Raw genomic sequence first — 26,023 nt, forward strand, 5'->3', positions numbered from 1 at the left:
CCCGCTGTGCTATTGTTCCAGCCACAGCAATTTTGGATTGTGGGAGCAAGCGGCTGCCAGGGGCTCTACTTGGGCACATACCAGACTGACCTGCCCTCCTCTGATTTCCTCCAGTCTATTTGGCATGGCCTTTAATTTTTGGGGAACTTGGTCCCAATATTTTGGCGTCTGGCCAAAAGCACAGTGGCAATTTTGGGGTATTAGGAAGCCTGATGCACTCACCCTGCAGGTATAGGTTGGCCTGCTGGCAGCACCATACCCCTTCCCACATTTTTTTTTTTTTAAGTTTGAAAAAAAGGAAGTTGAGAGATAGTGCAGCATGTTGGGCACTTGCCTTGAAAATAGTCAATTCAGTTCGATCCCCGACATCCCACACAGATGCCCAAGCTAGCCAGAAGTGATCCCTGAGTGCAGAGCTCCAGAGCAAACCCTGAGTCCTGCTTTGGCTCCAAACAAAGAAACCAACCCCCCAAAAAAAGTCCAATTGAGGCTGGACAATGCACAAAATTGAAGAACATACTTTGCATGGGGGAACATCTGACTTGACACCTGACGACACATGGTTTCCCAAGGATCATTTGAAGTGACCCCAAGCACTTGTAGAATAGTGTGTGAGGGGTGAGGCCATTAAGGGATAAACCATCAGTTGGGAAGTAGTTTGCTTTTGAACACAGCCCCAGAACAGTCAAGTTAAGAGTAGTACTAGAGGGGCTGGAGCAATAGCACAGCGAGTAGGGCGTTTGCCTTGCACGCGGCCAGCCCGGGTTCGATTCCCAGCATCCCATATGGTCCCCTGAGCACTGCCAGGGGTAATTCCTGAGTGCAGAGCCAGGAGTAACCCCTGTGCATCCCTGGGTGTGATCCAAAAACAAAAAAAAAAGTATATGGGAGGAACTACTTAGAGGAACCTGAGTGATAGTACAGCTCCAAAAGTATAGTGCGTGAAGGATGCTTGCCTTGCAGGTACCTACCTTGGCCAATCCTCTGAATCCCATATGGACCCCAGAGCCCACCAAGAGTTATTCCTGAGTATAGCTAGAAGGAAGCTCTGAGCATCGCCAGGTGAGAACCAAAAACAAAAAAGAAAGGGAAAAAAATGGAAAGGAAGTAGAGAAACAGCTATCTGTGCACTGTCAAACATCCTGGTTGATCAGAATCATGGCCCTTGTAGAATACACAGCCCCTGCCTGGTTCCCCGGGAGCCCATGTGGATGTGTCCCAGCATGGGTGGCCCCTCGAGGCTCTCACCTATGGCTCAAAGATGCTGGTAGTTCTCCAGCATCACATCCCTGTAGAGCTTTCTCTGTGAGCCATCCTGGCAAGTCCACTTTTCAGGGGTGGAGCTCATGGCTACATCGGCTAAGGTTACCGTGTCCTGAGCCGGGGACACACAAGAGGCAGGAATTACGGTCTGTCCCAGCCTACTTCCTGGGCAGTGAGGATGGGACCCCCCCAAATCCTAGAGGGGCTCAGGGCATCTTCCCTGAGGAAAAAACAGCCTCCAAGCACACACCTTGCTGACAGGCCCCAGAAATTATTCTAAGAAGGCTGGAGCAATTGAAATGTGAGAAATGTATAATAGAAAGTTCCTGGAAGTACTGGACTTGCAAAGACAGTGCTAGTCAATCCAAACACCACTGGTCCAGAAAGCACTGGAAATGATCTGCTTTTTGCTTCCTTACTAGCCTGGTTGCATCGCCTGCAGTGTGGGGTCCCCTTTTCAGGAGCAGCTGAATGTCCCCCTCGTCTGTCCCCATAATTATCTTTGCCTTCGGATCACTAGCATGCTTTTTCTGTATACTAAGAAATTTATTTATTTACATTTTATATTGGGGCTGGTTGTTGCTTTGGAGGGATTTCTGGTGGTTGTCTGGTGGTTGTCAGGTTGACATTTGGGCAGTGTCAGGGATCAGCCCCTGTAGCCTTATGCAAGGCAGATGCCCTACCCGCTGCTCTCTCTCTGACCCACTAAGAACTATTCTTTCATCTTTATGTTTATATAGTGAATGGCTGTCCCTTTAACAAGCTAGTTTGGGCCACAGCAAATTTTATATTGCAAATATTATAGCAGGGAGGCCTCTTTCCATGCACATGACTGACCTGGGTTTGATCCTCAGGATCCCATATGATTTTCCAAACATCACAGGGTGTGGTAAAAAAAAATGTTATTGTGGGGATTGCGAACTCCTCACAGCCATCTTCCCATAGGATTTCCCCTTTGCTGTGGGCCTGTTTGGACTGTGAGAACCACAGAGATGTCCTCCACCTGCTCGGCCTATTAACCCAAAGGCCATTGGACTAATTCTTGCTTACTGTGATTGATTTTTATTATTATTATTATTATTATTATTATTATTATTATTAGTAGTAGTAGTAGTAGTAGTAGTAGTAGTAGTAGTAGTAATAGTAGTAGTAGTATTTGCTTTTTGGGTCACACCCAGCGTTGCACAGGGGTTACTCCTGGCTCATGCACTCAGGAATTATTCCTGGCGGTGCTCGGGGGACCATATGGGATGCTGGGAATCGAACCCGGATCAGCTGCGTGCAAAGCAAATGCCCTACCCGCTGTGCTATCACTCCAGCCCCGATTGATTTTTAGATCTCAAACCACAGCTTCAGAATTTGGCATTACTGCAATTTGATCTGGGAATAGGGTCAATGAATATGAGTTAGCTGCTAAGATTTGCATATTTAAAATAAACACTATTCTGGCAGAATAGCTCAGTGAACCAACATGTGACTTTGAAAGGTGAGGGTCAGCCTCCATCCCTGCTACCAAATCTATGGTCCCTGGACACCACAGGGAGAAAGTCCAGAGCCTAAACTGAGAGGAGAGGGCCTTTAGCCTCACTGGGTGCTGAAATCAGCAAGTTGAAACCTAAAGAAATTCTATTATTTTTTATATCAATTAAAAATTGTGATTTTTTTTCCTTCTATAGAAAGTAAGCACAAGTGGTCATTGTTTCAAGGAACTGGTTTGTGGGCCCTAATGATGGTGCAGTGGGAAGGGCACCACTTTGTGTGGAAACCAGGTTTCCATCCCCAACACCCCATATGGTCCCCAGAGCTACACGAAGAGTCATCCCTGAGCACTGATTGGTATACCCCCTCCCCAAATAAATACAACCAAGAAAACAAGAACAAAAACCTCACTGATGCTGAGAGTAATGCGCTTGCGCTGTTTTCAGTGGCCTCAGTTGTCCACGATGTTGTCTCACCCCCAGGCCTAATGGGGCAGTAGCGCTGCTCTGAGCCTTTCACACAGTCCCAGATAGTGACTTACAGGCCCAGAGAGAAGTTTGTCAGCTGACTTCCCGGTTAGGAACAGAGGACTCCTGAGAGCCAAATCTAAGATTTTGGCCATCAGTTCTTCTGACAGCCTGGGCCTGTAGGCAAAGTTGTGAGATTGCAATCATATGACCGCTGATGACATGAAGAGAATAAAATTTAGAGGACTGTATTCACATCAGCTGGCGCGCTGTCCTGCTAGGCATAGCAGCAGCCTCCCAGCTGAACCACAGGCCCTTGGTTAGGAAAAACCGCATCCTGGCACACCTGTCATTTTCATAAGCACCCACAAAATTAGTTTAACTTCACCAGGCTCGTGGTCTGCTGCCCAGTAAATTTATGTAAACATAGTGATGCAAGCATAATTGCAGAAACAAGAAAAAGAGATTACCAAAGCAATCAACTATTGATCTTTAGCCACCTCATTTTTGGGGATCTTAACCCATTGTTCCTATTTGCACTCCGTGACTGGCTGTACAGTTACAGGAAAGTCAGTATATTCATGGAATAGCTCTGGTAACTAAAAAAGTAAACATCTAAACTAACTAAAATTCATATTCTTTTTTTTTATGGGTCACACCTGGCAATGCAGAGGGGTTACTCCTGGCTCTGCACTCAGGAATCACCCCTGGCGGTGCTCAGAGGACCATATGGGATGCTGGGAATCAACCCGGGTTGGCCGTGTGCAAGGCAAATGCCCTACCTGCTGTACTATTGCTCCAGCCGCCCCCCGCCCCCGCCACTGGTTCATATTTTAAATAATTTAATTCTAGCTGCATAATCCATGTACTACTGAACTTCGTAAAGACTCCTCAGCTGTATGTACTTTCCAGCGGGGAAGTAGCTGACCCAGGTTCCATCCTTAGCACCCCAGAGGGTTCCCTGAGTTCAGTCCCAAGTGATTGCTGAACAGTCAGGACTGAGTCCTCAGCACTACTGGACCTCCCGCCCTCCCAAAAATTGAACAACACAGAATATCATGAATATCTTAATATTAACGCCCAGTGGGCTGGAGTGATAGTACAGCGGGTAGGGCGTTTGTCTTGCACGCGGCCGACCCGGGTTCGATTCCCAGCATCCCAAATGGTCCCCTGAGCACTGCCAGGGGTAATTCCTGAGTGCATGAGCCAGGAGTAATGCCTGTGCATCGCCGGGTGTGACCCAAAAAGAAAAAAAAATTAACGCCCAGTGATTTCTGATCAATTTGTGTGGGAGGTAGTTGGTGGTCCTAGGCTGGTGAGTATCCTGGCAGGTGTTTGCAAAGAAATCTTTGTGATTTTTATCCCCTCAGTAAAAAGAAAGAATTATTTGATCCATATGTCATCTGTTTTGTTCCATACTCTTCTCCTATCCGGACCTGGCGACCCCCAAATGTCCGGGTCACCTATTTCTACCCCAGAAATGAGAAAATAATTAACCTTCCTGAAGCAGAAAATACCTGGTGAGGAATACTTGGGGCCTGGCCCTTTAAGGCTCTAAAGGCAAATCCTGGTGACGTCACGGAATCCGGGTCTTTTTTCCTTCGGATTTTCGCCTGGTGGCGGGGCGGGGGGCGTGGGTGGGAAGTGCCAGTCATCCACATTTCTTGCCAAGGTGAGGAGCGGGTATTGGGGTACCCAGGGGGATTAGGGGATCCCGAAGGCCGTTTTCTTCGCCGGCCGCCGAGTGGTCGCTCCGAGCGCCCCGAACCTCCTCGGTCTCCGCCTTGTGAGTGGCCGGGTCGCTCCGGGACGGTCGCCAGGGGTGGCGGCCCCTAACCGGGGACTCACCGAGCGCTTCTGAGGAACGAGTTTATTTATTCAGAGGGTTTGAGGAAACAAGGGAGTTTTTTGTTAAAGAGAATTTGTTTCAAGGGACGCCTAAGCGGGGGCGCTAGTCCCGCGGGGCTGGCGCTGGCCTTGCGCGCGCCGGCGCGGCTCCATCCCCCGCGCCCACAGGGTCCCCGACCGCCAGGCGCGCGCCCCCAGCCCAGAGGCAGATCTGAGGGGCCGCGTGGGGTGCGGTCACCGCAGTGTGAGCTGCGCTGCAGGGACACTCGGAGCCCCCGGGGCGGTCACGGGTGGGGGTGGGAGGATCGTCCCGGGAATGTCCCCAGGCCGGCCCGTTGCTGGCCGCCTTTGATTCCTGAGGCTGATTATAGGGTCAGGGCTAAAGGGTTTCCCTCATCAAAGGGCCCTGGGAGTCAGTCTCTGTTTCTGTCTCTGTATCTCTCCCCTCTTCCTCTCCCTCCTTCTCTCTCTCTCTCTCCTCTCCCTCCCTCTCTCTCTCTCTCCTCCTCCTCCTTCTTCCTCATCTTTTCTTCTTCTTCTTCTTCTCCCCCTCCTCCTCCTCCCCCTCCTCCTCCTTCTTCTTCTTCTTCTCCTCCTTCTCCTTCTCCTTCTTCTCCTCCTCCTCCTCCTTCTTCCTCTTCTCCTTCTTCCTCTTCTTCCTCTCCCTCTTCTTCCTCTTCCTCTTCTTCCTCTTCTTCCTCTTTCTCTTCTTCCTCTTCTTCCTCTTCCTCCTCCTCCTCCTCCTCCTCCTCCTCTTCCTCCTCCTTCTCTTCCTCCTCCCCCCTACCCCCCATCGCTGGCTGCAGAGGTGTTCATCCTGCTGTGTTCTCTCTGAGTCGCTCCTGGTTCTGCACTTGGGGATCTCCTACCAGTGCTCAGAGGACCCTATTGGATGCCGGGCACAATCTGGTGGTCTCCTTCAAGATTTGTGCAAGGCAAATGCCCTCCCATTGGACTACCCTCCTACCCTGTGGGGGACAGTGGGGGCGCATTCTTCATGTGCTTGGGAATCAGAAGTTTCTGGCCGAACCTTTTGACTCTCACCTATTCCGGGTGCAACCAGTAGGTTCTGGAAGTCCTGGGAGTTGCGGAGATGCCAGAGGGCTCAGGACTTTGGGGGTTGGGGTGGGCGTGAATCAGGGCTGTGTTGGGCCACAGGGGGTCTGGAGTCCAAGTGTGCAATCTTATTGTAGGTAACCAGAGCACCTCCAGGGTGTGCCCCAAGCCCTCCCATAAATAATCTATGATCACCATGGCTACCACAACTTTATTGATTTATTTAAATTAATTAATTTTTAGTTTCTTTGGGGGGGTCACACTTGACAATGCTTATGGTTACTTCTGCACTCAGGATTCACTCTTGGCAGTGCTCTTGGAACCATATGGATGACGGCAATCCAGTTCCTATGCACAGGAAATAATTTTATTTACTTTTATTATTTTGAAATTGTAGTTTTGGAGAAACAGCTTTAGTGCTCAGGGCTTACTCTTGGTACTGAGCTCAGGCTTCATTCCTGGCAGTTCTGGGGAGGGGTGCTTATGTACTGTCATAAATTAAACCAGAAAAACAGCTTGAAAGAAAAGCACCACATCGACTTTTCTCACCTTGCTAGCCCTATATGATCGTTTCCCAGAAAAATTTGTTTCACCTGTCAAGTTCCAGAACACCACCCCCACTGTCTGTGTATCCTAGATCAGGGGCGCCTCCTGCTGTTAGGATGAGTACTTGGCAGTAAAAGGGTTTCCAGAGACCAGCTGCACTGTGTTAAATGTCTCACTAGGGGCCCTAGCAGTAAGTAGTACAGTCTGGAGGGCCTTTTGTTTATTTATTTATTTTAATATATACTGCTATTTATTCAGCCATTTATTAAGCTGATTGAGCTGGACATGAACTCCACATTACTTTTTTTTAAAGTTTTTAATTGTATATCCATGACATAGATCATTACAAAACTGTTCATAATTGGATTTCACTCATACAGTGATCCAGCACCCTTCCCTCCACCAGTGCACACCTCCTACCAGCAATGTCCCCCGTTTCCCCACCACCATCCCCGAAACCCGAGCCCCCTACCCCTAGCTTCCCTCTAAGGGAGGCACTTTCCTTCCTGTTCTCTCCTTTTCTTTTTATGCATTATAGTTTGCAATACAGGTGCCTAGAGGTTATGGTGTTTGTTCAGGGCATTCAGTATTTTATCAGAATGGTAAGGCTGGAGTAGCTTTTTAATTGGGTGGCAGCTTTGGGGTGTGGATGTGACTGCAGAAGCTTCCAGAAGCAGAGAGAGGTGGGGGAGGTAACCCATCCCGACCCCAAGAAAGCCTAAAGATTTCAGTCACAAAACCCGCATACCAAAATTTTCAGCAGATTATATCTTGGTGAGGTCTGTCCTGAGATGGTGGAATCAGGCCAGGAGTATGGCTGCAATTTTGGATTGTGGAAGAAAGTGGCTGCTGGGGCTCTGCTTGGGTGGGCACAGGCCAACCCACCCCCCTCCAATTTATCCCAGTCTTTTCAGCCATGCATGGGTCCAAGATTAACTGCAGCTTTTGTTCTTATGAGACTTATTTATGGGTCTCTGAAGCAAGGCCTGTAGTAGAGCATATAAGGTGGCACTGGAATTGGTTTGTGAGGGTGACTGCCAGTGCTTCCATGAGAATTGGGAAGTGGAGGGAGGTAGCCTACCTCAACTCTGAGAAAGCCTGGAGATTTCAGTCACAAAACCCACATACTAGAATTTTCAACAGATTATATCTTGTTGAGGTCATTTCCTGAAACAGTGGAGTTTGATCAGGGGTATGGCAGCGATTTTGGATTGTGGAAGCAAAAGGTTGCTGAGAACTCTGTTTAGGTGGGCCCCAGGCCAACCCATACCTGGAAGGCCTTTTATTGCTCAAAGCTGACCCAGGTTTGATTCCCGGCATCTCATAGGGCTCCTTAAGCATTGCAAGAGTAGACCAAAAATAGCTGTTTAGATGCATTCTGGAAAAATTTGCAGACATTTGACTTGAAATAGAAGATAGAAATTCATAATACAGGCACTGTCACTGTCATCCCGTTGCTCATCGATTTGTTTGAGCGGGCACCAGTAATGTCTCTCATTGAGAGACTTATTGTTACTGTTTTTGGCATATCCAATACACAAAAACAAACAAAAAATTTAAATAATAAATAAAGGGTTAGAATGATAATACATTCCAGCACAGGGGCTGGAATGATAGCACAGCAGGTAGGGCATTTGCCTTGCACACAGCCAACCCAGGTTCATTTCCCAGCATCCCATATGGTCCCCCAAGCCGCCAGGAGTGATTCCTGAGTGCAGAGCCAGGAGTCAGCCCAGTGCATCGCCGGATGTGACCCAAAAAGCCAGAAAAAATAAAATAAAATAAACATATGCTAGAACATTTGCTTTGCTCGTGGCCAACCAGGGTTTGATCCAGGGTGCCCCATAGTATCTCCTCAATATTGCCAGGTGTTGCCCCAAACAACAACAACAACAACAAAAAAAAACAACACTGTTTTAAAAAAATAAAGCATTGGGGCAGTAGTGTAGTGGGTCGGACACATATATACACTGGCAGGTTTGGCCAACATCCCTTTTGCCCCCTGCCCCCAAAATAAAAAGAAGTCTCTCTCTTCAGTATTTGTCTTGATACATGAACATTCTTTTTTTTTTTTTTTTTTTTTTTTGCTTTTTGGGTCACACCTGGCGATTCACAGGGGTTACTCCTGGCTTTACACTCAGGAATTACTCCCGGTGGTGCTCAGGGGACCATATGGGATGCTGGGAATCGAACCCGGGTTGGCCGCGTGCAAGGCAAACGCCCTACCCGCTGTGCTATTGCTCCAGCCCCAGATACATGAACATTCTTTGAACTATGGTTTTGGGGGGTGTGTGTATCTCTCCTGCCCCCCCTTTTTTAATTTGTGTTGCCCTTTTGCTGCAAATTGGAGACGGTCAGGGACTCTGCCTCACTGTCCATGTGTCTCTAAGATGCCGCGTCTTCCACCGGTAAAGCAGGTGCTCAGCCCTCTGAGCTCCTCTCTCTGGGTCTGTCTCACTACTCGGGGAGCAGATGGGGTGGGATTTGGGCCACACTTGGCAGTGCTTGAGGGCTCTTCTCTGCTCTTTGCTGAGAGGACCAGTGGACAGTGGGTATCAGGCAAGGCCCCCGGGTTTTCATGGCTTTGTCCGCTCAGTGTAGTGTGCTCTCTCCTGCCCCTCTGTTCATACCTCATTGGAAGTCCTTAAATGTGAACATTCTGGAATACTTTCAACAAGAGGCTGTCAGGGGGAAATGAAAGAGTTGGAGGCTTTGAGCCAAACTATGGACTTTCACATGAAGATTTCTTTTGTGCCAAGTGTAATTTCCCCCCCAATTTTTCTTACACAAAATCAGGTACCTAGAGGAGTTAAATCTTTTTTTTTTCTTTTTGGGTCACACCTGGCGATGCACAGGGGTCACTTCTGGCTCTGCACTCAGGAATCACCCCTGGCGGTACTCAGGGGACCATATGGGATGCTGGAAATCGAACCCGGGTCGGCCTCGTGCAAGGCAAACACCCTACCCGCTGTGCTATTGCTCCAGCCCCAAGTTAAATCTTATAATCTGTGAAAACCTGACCTATAAGCTCTGAGCATCGCCGGATTTGGCACCAAAATAAAATCAAACCAAAGAACAGCCCCTGGAATATACTGCTGCAGTTGGCACATAATTTCCTCTTTGCTTTTATTTTGAGGGAGAGAGAAGAGGAGAGATGGGGGTTTCTGCTGAACCCAGCAGTGCTCCTTGGGGATTCAGGGTGTGAAGTAGAGGCTGCATCATGCATGGCAAGTTCTTGCCCACTGGCCTCTCTCAGAGCCCTCCAGACCCCTCAGTTGCAGCCTGTGCTTCTCCCTCAGGGTCACACCAGGAGCCAGCAGGTGCCAGCTGGGCCTCATCCCTGCCCCTTTTCATGCAACTCTGTGTCCTTCTCACAGGGATCAGTAGGATTTATGTAGAAATTGAATTCCTGGGGTCAGAGATAGGCCAGGATTGCAGCATGGCCTGCAAGCACCCAGCCACGGTACCATCAACAGAGTCCCCCAGGCACCACAAGGAAGAAGCTCCAAGTTCTGTCACTTGTGGCCCCAAAATCCAAACCTGCATCCTACAAAACCTGATGGCAGGGTGTTGACTTCTAAACAAACCCTTCTTTTTTGTTTGGATTTTGGATCATACCCTGTGGTTGCTACTTACTGGTACCCCGTGGGATTGCCAGGGATTGAACATAGGTCAGCTGACTGTAAGCCAATACTCTACCTTACTACAGTTCCAGCCCCTAAATTTATTGACTTATTTTTGATTGGAGGCCACACCCAGCAATGCTCAGTGGTTACTCCTGGCTGGTTCATCACTTCCTGCAAGGCTGGGGACCCTGTGGGGTGATGGGGATTGAACCCGGGCCAGGTGTGTGCCTGGCAAGCACCTTATGCTCTGTGCATTCTCTGAAGCCATCATCAAACAACTTTTATGCTGGTTAAGTTCAGATAGTTGTGAAATTGGCTGTTCTTTGTCCTAGTAAGTACATATAAGTTGCCATAAAAAATAAAGATGGTGACTGCAGTGGGCCTGCACAGGCAAGACACAGAGGTGGCATTTGGGAGACCAGAGCCTCCTCCCAGGCCGGATGATGGGCAAAGGACAGGCCAGAGAAATGGTGAAACAGGAACCGGGCCAAAGGCTAGTTGCAGCAGTCAGTTTATTTTTCTCTCCTCCCTGGCTTTGTCTGATCTCTCTCCTTATGGTGCATTATAGTCATCGTTTTGGCGGTGGTCCTGGTCGTCAGAGTTCCATCATCCTAGTCTCCTCACAGACCTCAAGTCTCCAAAGTCTCAGTTCTCCTCCTTGTCTTCAACCTTCTCGTTCTCAACATCTAGCCTTCAGCGTCTAGTATTCACTGTCTCCTCAGCATCTCCTTCCCAGAGTCCAGTTTACCTCCTACAAGTTTCTCGTAGCCACAAGTCTCTTCAGCCACAAGTCTTCGCCACAAGTTGCTTCTTCTCACAAGTCTTCATCCTCCGTCTTCTTTTCCCCCTCACGTTGTCGTCTATCTTAAGTCTTCTCTCTAAGTGTCTCTCATTTTTGTTTTCGTTTTTTTTTCTAATTTTTTAATGAAACACTATGGGATACAGTTACAGACGTATACACTTTCGTCATTATGTTTTAGTCATACAATGGTCAAGTACCCACCCCTCCACCAGTGCCCATTCTCCACCACCAGTGCTCTCAGTATCCTTCCCGCCACCTCTCCATCCCCCGCCTCCACCCCCACCCTCCCTCACACCACCTGTGTGGCGGGCACACTCCTTTTTACTCTCTATATTCTTTTGGGTGTTATGGTTTGCAATACAGGTAATAAGTGGCCATCATGTTTGGTCTAGAGTCTACTATCAGCTCGCATCTCCCATCCCAAACAAGCCCTCCAAGCATCCTTTGCTCTCTCGTTGTCTTCTCTCTCCCCAAGTCTTCATCTTCTCTCTCAAGTCTTCTAAGTCTTCTGCCTCTTCTGTTCCTAATTCTTCTCTCTGCCTGCCCCCCACTTTACAGCATAGTTATATAGGAATTATGTAGAGTGGGGATACAAAGGTGGGGTTGAACATTATCATAACAACAAAGAGAGGTAAAAGCCACTCTTTCAGGAGACTAAATCTACGACAAAATCTCATCTAAGGACAAAAATCTCAGGGCTGGAGCGATAGCACAGTGGGTAGGGAGTTTGCCTTGCACGTCGCCGGCCCGGGTTCGATTCCCAGCATCTCATATGGTCCCCTGAGCACTGCCATGAGTAATTCCTGAGTGCAAAGCCAGGAGTAACCCCTGTGCATCGCCAGGTGTGACCCAAAAGTTGAAAAAAAAAATCTCATCTAAACTGATAACTCCAGATTATTAGATCTGTGCAAGGGCAGGATTCCATCCAGGGTGTGTTGCTTTTTCGCTTTTTCTTTCCTCAACTAGTAATCCATTTGAACAGTTATAGTAAATTTACTTCTTATAATATTTCTAGCAATATCTTTTGTATGAGCACAGTAAGAGATATATTAAGCTTTAAGCTTGGCTCTTCCTGGGGACATCTCACTACATATTCCAGGCCACAGACCTCAGGCCAGGTGAGTCTTTACTACCCCTACAGGGTCCTTATTCACTTACCTCTTTTTGGGTCATGAGAGAGTTTGTCCATGACCGTGCTCTTAACTAATAGTCAAGTATCATGACGTTTGACCTGGCCCATTTCGAACCCAGGGTCCATCAGACCCTGCTCTTGGAGTGCTAGGAATTAAGGTGAACTGAGACTTAAGTCAAATAAATACGGATGACCAGGAGTAAATATTATTTTGGAGTCAATTAACTCCCATATTACATAGCATAGCATCAACTGTCTTCCTGTGTCTAGACAAAAAGGACATTGCTAAATAAATCATACAAATGACACAAAGGAAAGAAAAAAGCAGTTTAGGATTATTAGTGCTGGTGGAATTGGGTGTGCCTCAGTTGCACTGTTGTGGGAGTTGCTCAATAAACCTTAAGCTCCCTGCAGGAGCAGCAAGAACAACCTAGTGTTATCCAAAAGTAAAACCACTCACGTTTTTATTTGGGTGTTTCTGTTTTGTTTCATTTTGGGGCCACACTCAGCAGTGCTCTGGGCTTACTCCTGACTCTGCACTCAGAAACTTCTCCTGCTGGGCTCCGGGATCCTACCAAATGCGGGAGACCCAACCAGGGCCAGCCATGTGAAGAGAAGTTTCCTCCCGATGTGCTGTCACTCTGTCCTTGTACCTAATTTTCATTTGTTCCTTTCACTTTCTGTTTAATGTCATAACATTTTCAGTTAGTATGATGCAAGGGACCTGAGAGCTAGGACAGCAGGTCAGCTGCTTGCCTTGCCTTCCCTGAGAGTGACAGGCAACCTGGATTTCCACCCACTCTCGACCCTCGGAGGCAAGGGAGTATCTGACAGTTGTGTCTCACTTGGTCTGTGAGCCGGTGACCAAGGGTTTTTCGGTTTAGGACATTCCCAACTCCAAACAGGGACTTCCGGTCAGGGCCCGTGTGTGTGTGTGTGTGTGTGTGTGTGTGTGTGTGTGTGTGTGTGTGTGTGTGTGTGTGTGTGTATGTGTGTGGTGGGGTGGTGCTTCTCTCTGGTCTCACAGCTCTGTCTTTTCCTCCAGGTCTTTGCATGGAGCCTCCTGCCGACCATTGGAAATAACAGGCTGGACACAATGGTAACACGCAGTCTGACAAACTGTCCCCAGGTAGGAGGAGAGTGACAAGATGACATGATGCAGTGACAGGAGCACACATGCTTCCAGGGCTATCTGTCTAGGGTTTTAGCAGGGAGCCCTGGGACATGACAGCTGGTCAGAGCGCTGCTTTGCTGTTTGAGGCCTTTTGCCTTGTTTGTTTTGTTGGTTTGGGTTTGGGCCATGTTAGGGGTAGTCAAGGATTACTCCCAGTCAGTGCTCAAGGGTCTTCCTGCTAGTCTGGGTGACCCTACAGGGTTAGGGGATACTTGACTGACTTTTTCCAGAGTTTTTTTGCTTTCTGTTGTTAGGGGATGGGAAAGTCACACCCAGTAATTCTCGAGCTCTTCCTGGCTCTGCACTCTGGCGTTGCACCTGGCAGTGTTTGGGAGACCGTATAGGCAGGCGGAATCACCAGCACATGCCCGCTGTCCCTGGTCCAGCTGTTCTGTTACTGCATCTTCTGCTTTGTTTCCTTTTGTATTAAGTTTTCTGCCACAGTGGACACGCCCAGGATTTACTCTTGGCTCTGGGCTGTGGATTCACACCTGACAGGCATCAGGGGGCTGTGGGGTGTGTGGGCCCCATTTACACCCAGGCAGCTACAATGACTCCATGCCCCAGGTCATGGATTTCCCCTATTTTGTTCTGGAGATCCTCACCTGCTTTCATCCACTCACTGCTGTGTGCACAGTTCTGGGCATGCACCTGTCCCAGGGAGACAAAGCAAAGGATCTTTGGGGCTGGCAGAAGTGTTCGATGTCAAAACTCATTTACATGCTGCGGAGAGTTATTTGGGGTGGCTCTTAAGTGAGTTAGAGTTCTCCAGGCACATAGGTCCACAAAGAACTTTGAGTCACTTGCTGGAAGTTGAGTGTCCCCTTCTCATTCCTAGTGATCATGGGGTACGAGGGGCAGGGGTTGTGTATCTTCAGTGTTTTAGGCCAAACCCAGCATTGCTTTTTTGAGTCCTGGTGCATTTGTGCTCCATTCTTTTTTTTTTTTTTTTTTTGCTTTTTGGGTCAAACCCGGCAATGCTGTGCATCGCCAGGGGTTACTCCTGGCTTTACACTCAGGAATTACTCCCGGCAGTGCTCAGGGGACCATATGGGATGCTGGGAATCGAACCCGGGTCGGCCAAGTGGAAGGCAAACGCCCTACCCGCTGTGCTATTGCTCCAGTCCCTGTGCTCCATTCTTATTCTCTGCAGTCCTCACTCTCTCCGATCACACTGCTGGGATTGGCCCTGGGGTGTATGTGTGCAAGGCTAGTGCCTCTAGGAACTATCTAATATAGTGTCATCATGTTTTACTTACCAGCTGCCTTAGAGTGACTTATTGGGCCAGTAACACAGGAGGCTGTGAAGCCAGTTCCTCCTCTTGGAGAGGCCCTGAGCTCTCTGGATCCTCGGGGGTCCCATTCTCACAGCTCAGGAACAAAGTGGGGACTGACCCTAACTCTTGCCCCCTGGGTGTGTTGGATCAGGACGCTTTGACCTTCCCAGACGTGGCCGTGAGCTTCACACCCGAAGAGTGGATGTGTCTGGATGCCTCTCAGAGGAAACTCTACAGGGACGTGATGCTGGAGACCTACCGGCACCTGCAGGCTGTGGGTGAGAGCCCTGGAGGCTGACCATGCCAGGACAGATACCCATGACCTCTGCGGGATGGACCCAGGCTGTGTGTTCAAGATGGGACAGTCACAGAGATGGCTGTTTCTCTTGGTGCTGTCTGTTTTTCTCTGTGTGTTATGGGCCACAACTGGCAATGCCAGGGCCAGGGGGTACTCTTGACTTTGTTCTCAGAGATCATTCTTTTTTTTTTTTTTTTTGGTCCCACCTGGCAATGCACAGGGGTTACTCCTGGCTTTGCACTCAGGAATTACTCCTAGAGGTGCTCAGGGGACCATATGCGATGCTGGGAATCGAACCCGGGTCAGCTGCATGCAAGGCAAATGCCCTACCCGCTGTGCTATCACTCCAGCCCCTCACAGATCACTCTTGGTGGGCTCTGGCGTCCATATGGGATGCAGGGGATCAACCTAGTTTGGCCATGCAAGGAAAGCCATCTACACACTGTGCTTTTGCTCCAGATCCTCTAAATAGTTCCTTCCGTTGCTAGTTAACTGACTTCTTGTTCTACCCTTCACTCAGTGTGTTTGTTTTGGTTTTCCTTTGGGTTTTGTTCAGGGCCAAAGTCCACAATAAGGCTGCCTCTATGCTGAAGGATCACTCCTGACATTGTTCAGGGGCACAGGGGATGCTGTGAATTTAACCCGACAGCAGCCTGCAAGGCTGGTGCCTTTCTCGCTCTTCTATAGCACCAGGCCTACAACTTTGTTACTCTTTTTGTTTGGTTTTGATTTTGTTTGCTTGAATGCTGCGCCCGACAAAGCTCAGAGATTACTCCTGGATATATATCAGGAATTTCTCCTGGCAGTGCTCTGTGACCATATGGATGCCAGGGATCAAAGCCATAAGTGTGTATCAGGCACATGCCCCCCCAACCCCCCGCTGGACTATCAATCCAGCGGCAAGTTCATTTCTTTCTTAGGGCCTCACGAAACAGGGCTGCTCAGTGCTTGAGGTCACCCCAGTGGTTCTTGGGAAACTTCTGCATGACTCACTTTCAGTCTTAAATTGAAATGCGGGTCTTATGTCCCTGATAATGACCACTCTGGAGCACATGAAAATTCTGTTCTTGTCATTTTATTAATTTTCCTGGTTTTATTTGGAGCAAATTGGTTTGGCCTGTCGCCTTTTCCTTGTCACTAATCCGTGCTTCTGTGTTTACGGCAGCAGGGCATTCTAGGGTGAAGCCTGGACTGATAACCTGGTTGGAAGGAGAAATCCTGAGGCCAGGGAGGAGAAGCGTGTGTGCAGGTGAGTGTCTGGCTCGGGCCCTCCCTGAGCAGTGTGAGGGTCCCTCAAGGCACGTGAATTGCACGATTGACCCAGGGGGGCCTCAGGCTCCTGGATCCAGACTTCTGTGAGGCGCTCAGGCTGCCCTTCACTTCTTGAACTATCACCGATGGACCCTGCACTTTTCTTTCTTTGTCACTCTTATCATCTGTCAGGCGTGTAGAATAGGTCATGGGATTTCTGGCCTTCAGGCATGTATCTGTGCATTAGCAGCAGATGTGCCACAGGCAATGTTGTGGTGCCTTTTCCTACTGGACATCACCCCCTTCACTCTCTGTCATGCTTCCCTTTGTCCTCGGACCATTAGCATGGTTTTCGAGTATCCTAGAAATCTTATTATTCTTTGGTCTTTGGGACCTGTGATGGTCAGCAGTTATTCCTATCAGATCTCAGGGGTTGCTTTGGGTGGTGCTTAGGGATCAGCCCATCAGCCTCATGCAAGGCAGGTGCCTATCTGATGTTCTCTCTCTCTGACCCATTAAGAAATATCTTTTGAAGAAACTTTGGGACATCTACACAATGGAATACTATGCAGCTATTAGAAAAGATGAAGTCATGATCTATGCATATAAGTGGGTCAACATGGAAAGTATCATGCTAAGTGAAATGAATCAGAAAGAGAGAGACAAAGAGACATTGCACTCATCTGTGGAATATAAAGTAACAGAATGGGAGTCTAACACACAAGAATAGTAGAAATAAGTACCAGGAGGTTTGCTCCATGTCTTGGAAGCCAGCCGTATATGCTGGGGGGAAAGGCAGCTCAGATAGAGAAGGGAACACCAACGAAAGTGTGGTTGGAGGACCCGCTCAGGATGGGAGATGCATGCTGAAGTAGACTATAGATCGAACACGATAGACACTCAATACCTCTATTGCAAACTACTACAACACCCAAAAGGAGAGAGAGAACAAAAGGGAATGCTCTGCCACAGAGGCGGGGTGGGGGGTGTGATGGGGGGGCGGGAGGGATACTGGGATCATCGGTGGTGGAGAATGGGCACTGGTGGAGGGATGGGTACTTGGCCATTTTATGACGAACACAAGCATGAAAGTCTGTAAGTCTGTAACTGTACCTCACGGTGATTCACTAATAAAAATTTTTAAAAAACATGAAAAAAAGAAGTATCTTTTGTTTTTATGTTGAAATAGGGAATGAGGGAGCCCATACAAAACTAAATTGACTTGGAGAGTTTGTACACCAGGAGGGTTATTGCCTTGCACTGGCTGACCCAGGTTGAATCCCTGGCATCCCATATGGTCCCTAGAGCCTCACTCAGTGTGGTCATAAAACAAAACTCTCAGGTTAATTTAGGGATTGATAGGCTGCTCATGGTCATACCCCCAAGGACCTTCTCTTTGCTGTGGGCCTGTATGGACTGTGAGATCCATAGAGATGTCCTCCACCTGCTCAGCCACATTCAGCCACATTCCATTTAACGAATTATTTCATTGTATACTGTGATTGATTTCAGATCTCAAACCACAGCTTCAGGATGTGGCATGGCTGCAATTTGATTTGGGAACAGGATCAGCAAATATGAGTGAGCTGGTAAGATTCACATGTTGAATATAAATACTGTTATGTTGGATAAATAGGTCAGTAGACCAAGCATGTGACTTGAGAGGTGGGAGTCTGGGCTCCATCCAGCCACCACATATATGGTGTCTGGGAATCATATATGAAGAAAGCCATATAAGAAGGAAATTTGGAGCCTAATGCTGGGAGTAGAGGGCTCTTAGCTCCACTCGGTGCTAAACTTATTAATTTAAAATATAAAGAAATTCTTATTATTGCTTTTTGGGTCACACCTGGCGATGCACAGGGGTTACTCCTGGCTCTGTACTCAGGAATTACTCCTGGAGGTACTTAGGGGACCATATGGGATGCTGGGAATCGAACCTGGGTCAGCTGCGTGCAAGACAAACGCCGTAACTGCTGTGCTATCGCTCCAGCCCCTGCTTTTTGGGTCTTACCAGGCAATATCACGAATTATCACCTGGGTCTGCACTCAGAAATTACTGTTGGCAGTACACCGTGGACCATATTCTATGCAGGGATAAAATCAATGTCCATCACATGCAAAGCAAATGTTCTTCCTGCTGTACTATCACTCCCACGAACCCCCTCACTTTTTTTTGCTTTTTGGGTCACACTCTGAGATGCTCAGGGGTTACTCCTGCCTCTGCACTCAAGAATGAATCCTGTCATTGTTTCGGGGACCATATAGGATGTAGGGGACCCAACTCCTGTCGGCCATACTCAAGGCAAATGCCCTCCAGGCCCAGACCTTTTTTTTAATAGCACTGCATTGTAGCACTGTCCCATTGTTCATCAATTTGCTCTAGCGGATACCAGTAACATCTCCATTGTGAGACTTGTTCTTATTGTTTTTGGCATATTGAATACACCACGGGTAGCTTGCTAGCCTGTGCCATGTGGGTGGGATACTCTAGTTAACTTGCCAGGCTCTCCAAGAGGGATGGACGAATCAAACCCGGGTTGGACACATGCAAGGCAAATGCGCTACCCGCTGTGCTATTGCTCCACTGAAGAAATATCCTGATAACTTTTTTTTTTTTTTTTTTTTTTTGCTTTTTGGGTCACACCCAGCAATGCTCAGGGGTTACTCCTGGCTTTGCACTCAGGAATTACTCCTGCGGTGCTTGGGGGACCATATGGGATGCCGGGGATTGAACCCGGGTCGGCCTTGTGCAAGGCAAACGCCCTACCAGCTGTGCTATCGCTCCGGCCCCTATCCTGATATCTTTTGATCATAAACAAGCATAGTGCTTATTAAAAAGAACTGGTTTGTTGGCCCTCATTCTGGTGCAGTGGGAAGGGCACTAGTTTTTGCACAGGAACAGAAACTTAGGCTTTATCCCCAGCACCTAAAGTGTCCCCAGAAATCTACCACAATGATCTCTGAGTACCGCTTAGGGTGGCCACCTTCAAAATAAATAGAAAATACAAAACAAAAAGAACAAAAATTCATTGATCCTGGAGAGAAATCCTTTGTGGTGAGATGTTTTCAGAGGTCCCTGTAGTCCATTTCAGCTCTGTAGGGATGCATTGTTGCCTTCACACATGCATCATGGTCTCCACAAAGAGTTCATACCTAGCCCAGACTCGGGGGTATTTTATTTTGCTCAAAACTAGTAATATAATGTTTTGCAGAGAGTCTTACTTCCATTTAAGCTACCTATTCATTGAGTTGAAAAATAATTTACACAGCTTAATGACCCACATTCTTCCATTTTGTGCATCCATCTTGAAGATACATTAGGTCATATCTGGGAACAGCCATCCACGTGTCTGGAATTGCATTTGTATGGTGAAAATGTTAGAAACCAACCTGCAGGTCTTGGTTTCTTTAGACATGGAGACTTTTAATGACTAGAGCAGTAATTGCAATCCTTCTCTCCTGTTCTACAGGAAAGCAGCCAGCCCCTATGGGATGTCTCCAACCATGCATACTGGGACAAAGTCTCGAGTGAGCAATCTTGCCTTCAGTCCCATGGGGATGCCAAGACAATTGGAAGGTCTTCTGAGGGTGATCAGAATGGAGAGAGATTCCTAGCTCCGAAGAAGTCCTTGTCTGGAAAAAGCTCCGAGTATGTTCCACTCAATCCATGGACACCAAACCCCCCAGTGCGACATTCCTGGGACTGTGAGAGAGGAGCACAGTTTATAGAGAGTCCTTCATGCCAACAGGACCACAAGAAGAGTCACCATGACCAGAACCCGTCCAAGTGTGAGGAATGTGGGGAAGCCTTCCCGTGTTCTGGGCACCATGAGGTTTCCATAGAAACCTACAGTGGACAGAATCCCCAGGAATGTCAACAGCAAAGACAAACATTAAGTCAAGTGTCACCCCAGCTTGTCCCTCTGAACGTCCACACAGGAGATAAGCCGGGTACTTGGAAAGAGTGTGAGCAGGCCTTCAATCATTCCTCACACCCTATAATACAGAGGACAGTTCAAACTGTAGAGAGACCGTATGTATGTAAAGAGTATGGGAAGGCCTTTACCCAACCCTCAAGCCTTAGTATACCCCGGAACATTCATAATGAAGAGAAACCTTATTTATGCACCGACTGTGGAAAAGCCTTTCTTCACTTCTCAAGCCTTTTTGCGCATAGGAAAATTCACGTGCGAGACAAATCTTATTTGTGTAAGGACTGTGGGAAGGCTTTTACCTATTACTCAAACTATTTCATACACAAAAAAATGCACATTGAACAGAAATTGTATATATGTAAGAAATGTGGGAAGGCCTTTGCTCATTACTCAAACCTTTTGAGTCATGGGAAAATTCACACAGGACAGAAGTCATATATATGTGAGGTCTGTGGGAAAGCTTTCAGCTACCCCTCACGCCTTATTAGACACAGGGAGAGTCATAATAAAGAGAAACCTCATACCTGTAAGGAATGCGGGAAGGCCTTTGCTGTTTTTGCTTACCTCTCTGTACACAGAAAAATTCATACTGGAGAGAAACCTCATAAATGTCAGACATGTGGAAAGGCCTTCATTCACTCCTCAGCCCTGACTGTGCATATGAGAACTCACAGTGGAGAGAAGCCTTATATATGTCAGGACTGTGGGAAGGCCTTTCGTCGGTCTACAGGACTTACTGAACATAGGAGAGTTCACACTGGAGAGAAACCGTATAGTTGTAAGGAATGTGGGGAGGCCTTCATTAACACTTACAGCCTTCTTCAACATAGGAGAATTCACAGTGGAGAGAAACCTTTTGTATGTGAGGAATGTGGGAAGGCATATTATTATTCCGCAAGTCTTCGTATTCATAGGAAAATTCATGCTGGGGAGAAGCCTTATGTTTGTAAGGAATGCGGTGAGGCTTTCTCTCAAAAAAGGTCCCTGACTCAACACAGGAAAATTCATAATGAAGAGAAACCTCATCTATGTCAGACATGTGGGAAGGCCTTCACTACATACTCAGGCCTTATTCTGCATCAGGAAACTCATATTCGAGAGAAACTTTATAAATGTAAGGAATGTGGAAAGGCCTATACTCGACCCACCTATCTTACTATGCATAGAAAATCTCATACTGGAGCGAATCTGTATGTATGTCAGGAGTGTGGGAAGACATTTATTAAATCCTCACTGCTTACAGTACACATGAGAATTCACACTGGAGAGAAACCGTATAAATGTAAGGAATGTGGGAAGGCGTTTATTACCAACTCCAGCCTTCATGAGCATCAGAGACTTCATACTGGAGAGAAACCTTTTGTGTGTGAGGAATGTGGGAAGGCATATCGTTATTCCTCAAGCCTTCATAGTCATAGGAGAGTTCATACTGGAGAGAAACCTTATGTCTGTAAGGAATGCGGGAAGGCCTTCTCTGAAATTCGGAATCTGAATAAGCACAGGAAAATTCATAGTGGAGAGAAACCTCATCAATGTCAGACCTGTGGGAAAGCCTTCACTCTGCGCTCAGGCCTAACTAAGCATATGAAAGTGCATACAGGAGTTAAATCTTATGTATGTAAAGAGTGTGGGAAGGCCTTTGTGTTCTCTTCAAGTCTTAGTAAACATCTTAAAACTCATAAAAGATGACTCGAGGGGATACGCTGCCACCCAGCAGGTCAACCTATTCTTGCGTGACGAATGCATCAGCCACTTGATTGTGCCTTCAGACTTTCTGATATCCCAGAATTGTCACTCTGCCTCTGTCTGGACCCTAACAACTTGGGACCATGTTTTCTGAGAAATTAAAGGCCAAAAGTTAGGTATGTGGAAGTCACTGGATAGCTGTCATCCTTTTGTTCATCGATTTACTCAAGCAGGTGCCAGTAATGTCTCTGTTTGTCCCAGCCCTGAGATTTTAGTAGCCCTGTCCTTATTTATTTTTCCCAACGATTGGAGGCTCTTTTCAGGGTCAGGGGAATGAGACCTGTTATTGTTACTGTGTTTGGCATATTGAATACGCCCACAAAACACCTCTGGCTCAGCAATATAAGCTCATTCATCAGCCTTGCCTCAAATACCAACAAATAAATCTCAAAAGAGACCAAAAACATGTCATTTATGTAATTGATGGTCATTATTCAGAGATTCACAAATGAATCTGGGAAGAGAGCAGCACACTGCAAAGATGTCTCACCACCCCGCACCAGGCTGCTTTCACCAGGGCATCTTGGGTGTGTGGGTGCTTGTATGTCCCTCCACCTGCCCAGATGAACCCTGGCAGCCACAAGCTTCCAGAACCTAGTCACTACCGCCATGCTCAGGGCTGACCTTCACAGACTTGTTCCAAGCCCCCCATGCATGAGGTGAACTCGCTGAAAATCCCAGGTATGTGGGACTAGTGACTGAAAACTCCAGGCTTCACAGAGTCAGGGATCGGCAACCTCTCCCCATCTCCCTGCCCAACCAATTTCCTAACCGATTTCCTGGCATCATGCCAAAAAAAAAAACTGCTCTGGGCACCAATTAAGCGCATTCACTGCCATGATTCAGAGACTCATAAATGGTGAATCTTGGAAGAGGCCAGCACATCCTAGAAATGACTCCGGACCCCAAATATTTCACAAATTTTAGAATTCCAGGTCACCTCATACTATTGATGGCAAACAATGCAAAATAAAGTATTTAACATCTGCAAAAGGGGCAGGTTGGACTGGTGGTAAGATTCAAAGTAATGGTGGTAGTAAGGTGCAATGGTGGTGGGATTGGTGTTGAAATACTGAATGTAAACAATTAGTGTGAACAAATTTATGAAAACTATAAAAAATTTTAAAAGTCAATGCAGAGTTTATGCCTGCCTCAGTCACCTTTAATCAATGGCTGAATAAATAGCATTACTCCAACATTTTTAAAAAATGTATTTATGTTTTGTTTTGGGGTCTGGTATTACTGAGGGGTTATTGCTGGCAGTTCTCAGGGATGATTTTTGGCAGTGCTTAGAAATCAGCCTGTGTCACCCTTGGCAAGACAGATGCCCTACCTGCTGTTCTTTCTCTGAGCCACTAAGAAATATTCTTTCATATTTATGTTTATACAGAGAATGGCTGTGCCCATAATAAGCTAGTTTGAGCCACAGCAATGGTGCAGCGGAAAGGACTCTCCTTGCACATGACTGCCCGGTTTGATACCCAGCATCCCATATGATTCCCTGAACATACCGGGTGTGGTAAAAATATATATATAATAAATTAGTGTGGGGATTGCCCAGCTCCTCACAGTGATCTTCTCAAAGGATCTTCCCTTTGCTGTGGGCCTGTTTGGACTGTGAGAACCATAGAGATGTCCTCCACCTGCTCGGCCTTTTGAAACAGGTGCCATTGGACTAATTTTTGCTTATTGTGATTGATTTCAGACCTCAAACCACTGGTTCAGGATTTGACATTGCTGCAATTTGATCTGGGAACAGGGTCAACGAACATGAGTTAGCTGGTAAGATTCTCATATTCAAAATATTATTATTCTGGAGGAATAGCACAGTGGACCAAAGCATGTGACTTGAAATGTGAGGGTCAGCCTCCATCCCTGCCACCAAATCTATGGTCCTTGGACACTATAAGGAGAAAATCTAGAGCCTAGAGCTGAGAAAAGAGAGCCCTTAGTCTCACTGGGTGCTGAAATCAGTAAATGGAAAACCTAAAGAAATTTCATTTTCATATCAACTAAAAACTGATTATTTTTCTTCTATACAAAGTAAGCACAAGTGGTAGTTGTTTCAAAGAACTGGTTTGTGGACCCTAGTGATAGTGAAGTGGGAAGGACACTTGCTTTGAATGAGATGGAAACCTGGACTCCATCCCCAACTCCCTATGGTTCCCCAGAACTACATGAGGAGATATCCCTGAGCACTGCTTTGTGTGCCCCCTTCCCAAATAAATGCAACCACTGTCACTGTCATTGTCATTCTGTTGCTCATCGATTTGTTCGAGCGGGCACCAGTAACATCTCTCATTGTGAGACTTATTGTTATTGTTTTTGGCATATCCAATACGCCATGGGTAGCTTGCCAGGCTCTGCCGTGCAGGCGCGATACTCTCAGTAGCTTGCCCGGGCTCTCCAAGAGGGGCAGAGGAATCGAACAAGGGTCGGCCTCGTGAAAGGGGAACGCCCTACCCCTGTGCTATCAAGAAAACAAAATCAAAAACAAAACAAACAAACAAAAATTCACTGACCCTGAGTAATACGCTTGATTACATAAAAAATAAGATGTTTTATTTTCTTATTTATTTTGCTTTTTGGGTCACACCCAGTGATGCTCAGGGGTTACTCCTGCCTCTGCACTCAGGAATTACTCCTAGCCATGCTTGGAGTGTGGAAGTCGATGTGGAGGTCTCGTTCTGTTCAGCAGGGAGAACCCTTCGTAGGGCGCAGCCGAAAGAACAGACGCAGAGCCCGGAGGAGGGAGAAAAGGCGTTTATTCTATGGCAGTTACAGTATTTTATACCTCCCTGTTGGGAGGAGGTGGTTCCAGGACCCCCAACAGAAGTGCAGGGTGTGGCACGGGATTTAGCTAGTAATAAACAAATGCTGATAGGATAAGATCAGTAAGATTAGGAGTGGCAACCTTTGCTAGGTGTGGCATGGGGTTAGCTAGTGATTAAACAAATAGTGACAGGATAAGATCAGTAAGGTAAAATGGCTCCCTACATCTCCCCCTGTTTTGTTTTAAATTAAATGTGGTCAGGGGAGGCATTGTCCGGTATCCCTTGTGACATAAAGACTCCATTTTTGCAGGGAGAGGAGGAAGGAAAGGATGATCGGGTCTATGCAGGGGGCTCCTCATAGGCCCCATCAATCCTTGGTTTTGGAGTAACCTCTAAGCTATACCGGAATACCTCGCAGGGAGCCGGGCCAGGGTATCAGCCCTCCCTTGCAGTGCTTTGCCTGGCAACCTGATCCACAAGAATAAATCCTTGGGAGCCCGGCATCCTCAAGGTAAAGAACTGGGGGAAGATGAGGTCCTACAAATCAAGCCAAAGATCCTTAAACACTCGAAAATCTCATTTGTTACTCTAAGATATTAACCCAGCCCTGGACCCAAAGTAGCACTTGCTGTAGAGTGTCCAATTGTTGCTCAACATCATGGTTGACAGTAGCCTGCATTGTCCCAAGGTGGTAAGAGTCATTTTGTCATGTTTAGACGAAGTTGTGTGTCTGGACCGAGGCTTGAAGAACTATTCCTGCAACAGCATCAGTGGTGGTTACAGCAATGAGTCCAGGATAGCTGTGATCAGAGGCCCAAGGAATCATCAGGAGCGCCGGAGCAGTTGTGTCAGATCTTCAGTCAGGAGCCCTTTATCGGGGGAGCGTTGCCATTCTCTGGTCAGGTTCACTGGTAACCATATGCGATCCGGCCCTTAATAAAATTATACTGTGGGGAGAATCTTGGATTGAGAGGGAAGAATTGAGACAGGTAGATAATGCACAATCACCAGAAAAGAAAAATCTTTTTGTGAGTGATCAGAGGTAGTATGAATTTGGGACTTGGTATGAATCCAAGTCTGAAAGTGAAGAGGGAGACAGGGAGGCACTCCAATGCAGACAGGATCAAGTGAGTATCCTAGAGAAAAAATTAAAAGGTGTTTCTTCTTTATTCGGCAGCTGAGGCATCTGTGAATCCCATGGAGGGGGTAAAAGAAAGGAATTGTTAGCCCAGATACTGGGTCCTGGCATGGTCCAATCTACAACCTGTAAAAGTGGAGGGTGAGGAATGTAAGTCCAATAGATATGTTTAGCTTACTAGAATTCAAGAGGATTTCAACTGTTAATA

General features: G+C 47.2%; 1 protein-coding gene across 2 annotated transcripts; it reads left to right on the top strand.

Moving 5' to 3' along the window:
- The first annotated feature begins 5,867 nt into the window (after positions 1–5,867).
- LOC129402561 (zinc finger protein 420-like) lies at positions 5,868–23,080 on the top strand. 2 transcript variants are annotated; one of them, XM_055129573.1, is made up of 5 exons: positions 5,868–6,119; positions 13,265–13,348; positions 14,822–14,948; positions 16,134–16,217; positions 19,693–19,790. In XM_055129573.1, the coding sequence occupies exons 1-5, from the start codon at positions 5,997–5,999 to the stop codon at positions 19,752–19,754; spliced, it is 480 nt and encodes a 159-aa protein (XP_054985548.1). In that variant the 5' UTR covers positions 5,868–5,996; the 3' UTR covers positions 19,755–19,790. The 2 variants fall into 2 exon arrangements, with proteins under 2 accessions (XP_054985548.1, XP_054985547.1); XM_055129572.1 differs by lacking the exons at positions 5,868–6,119; positions 13,265–13,348 and adding an exon at positions 17,732–17,808 and having other exon boundaries at positions 14,366–14,948; positions 19,693–23,080.
- The last annotated feature ends 2,943 nt before the right edge of the window (positions 23,081–26,023 follow it).

The sequence above is a fragment of the Sorex araneus genome, chromosome 2, assembly GCF_027595985.1.
Source record: "Sorex araneus isolate mSorAra2 chromosome 2, mSorAra2.pri, whole genome shotgun sequence".
NCBI lineage: Eukaryota > Metazoa > Chordata > Mammalia > Eulipotyphla > Soricidae > Sorex > Sorex araneus.

Coding starts and splice junctions, on each gene's coding strand:
- LOC129402561 (XM_055129572.1), top strand. CDS start 14,873: ATGTGTCTGGATGCCTCTCAGAGGAAACTCTACAGGGACGTGATGCTG. Junction 14,949..16,133: donor CCGGCACCTGCAGGCTGTGG/GTGAGAGCCCTG, acceptor TGTTTACGGCAG/CAGGGCATTCTAGGGTGAAG. Junction 17,809..19,692: donor CAGCAAATATGAGTGAGCTG/GTAAGATTCACA, acceptor CCTGTTCTACAG/GAAAGCAGCCAGCCCCTATG.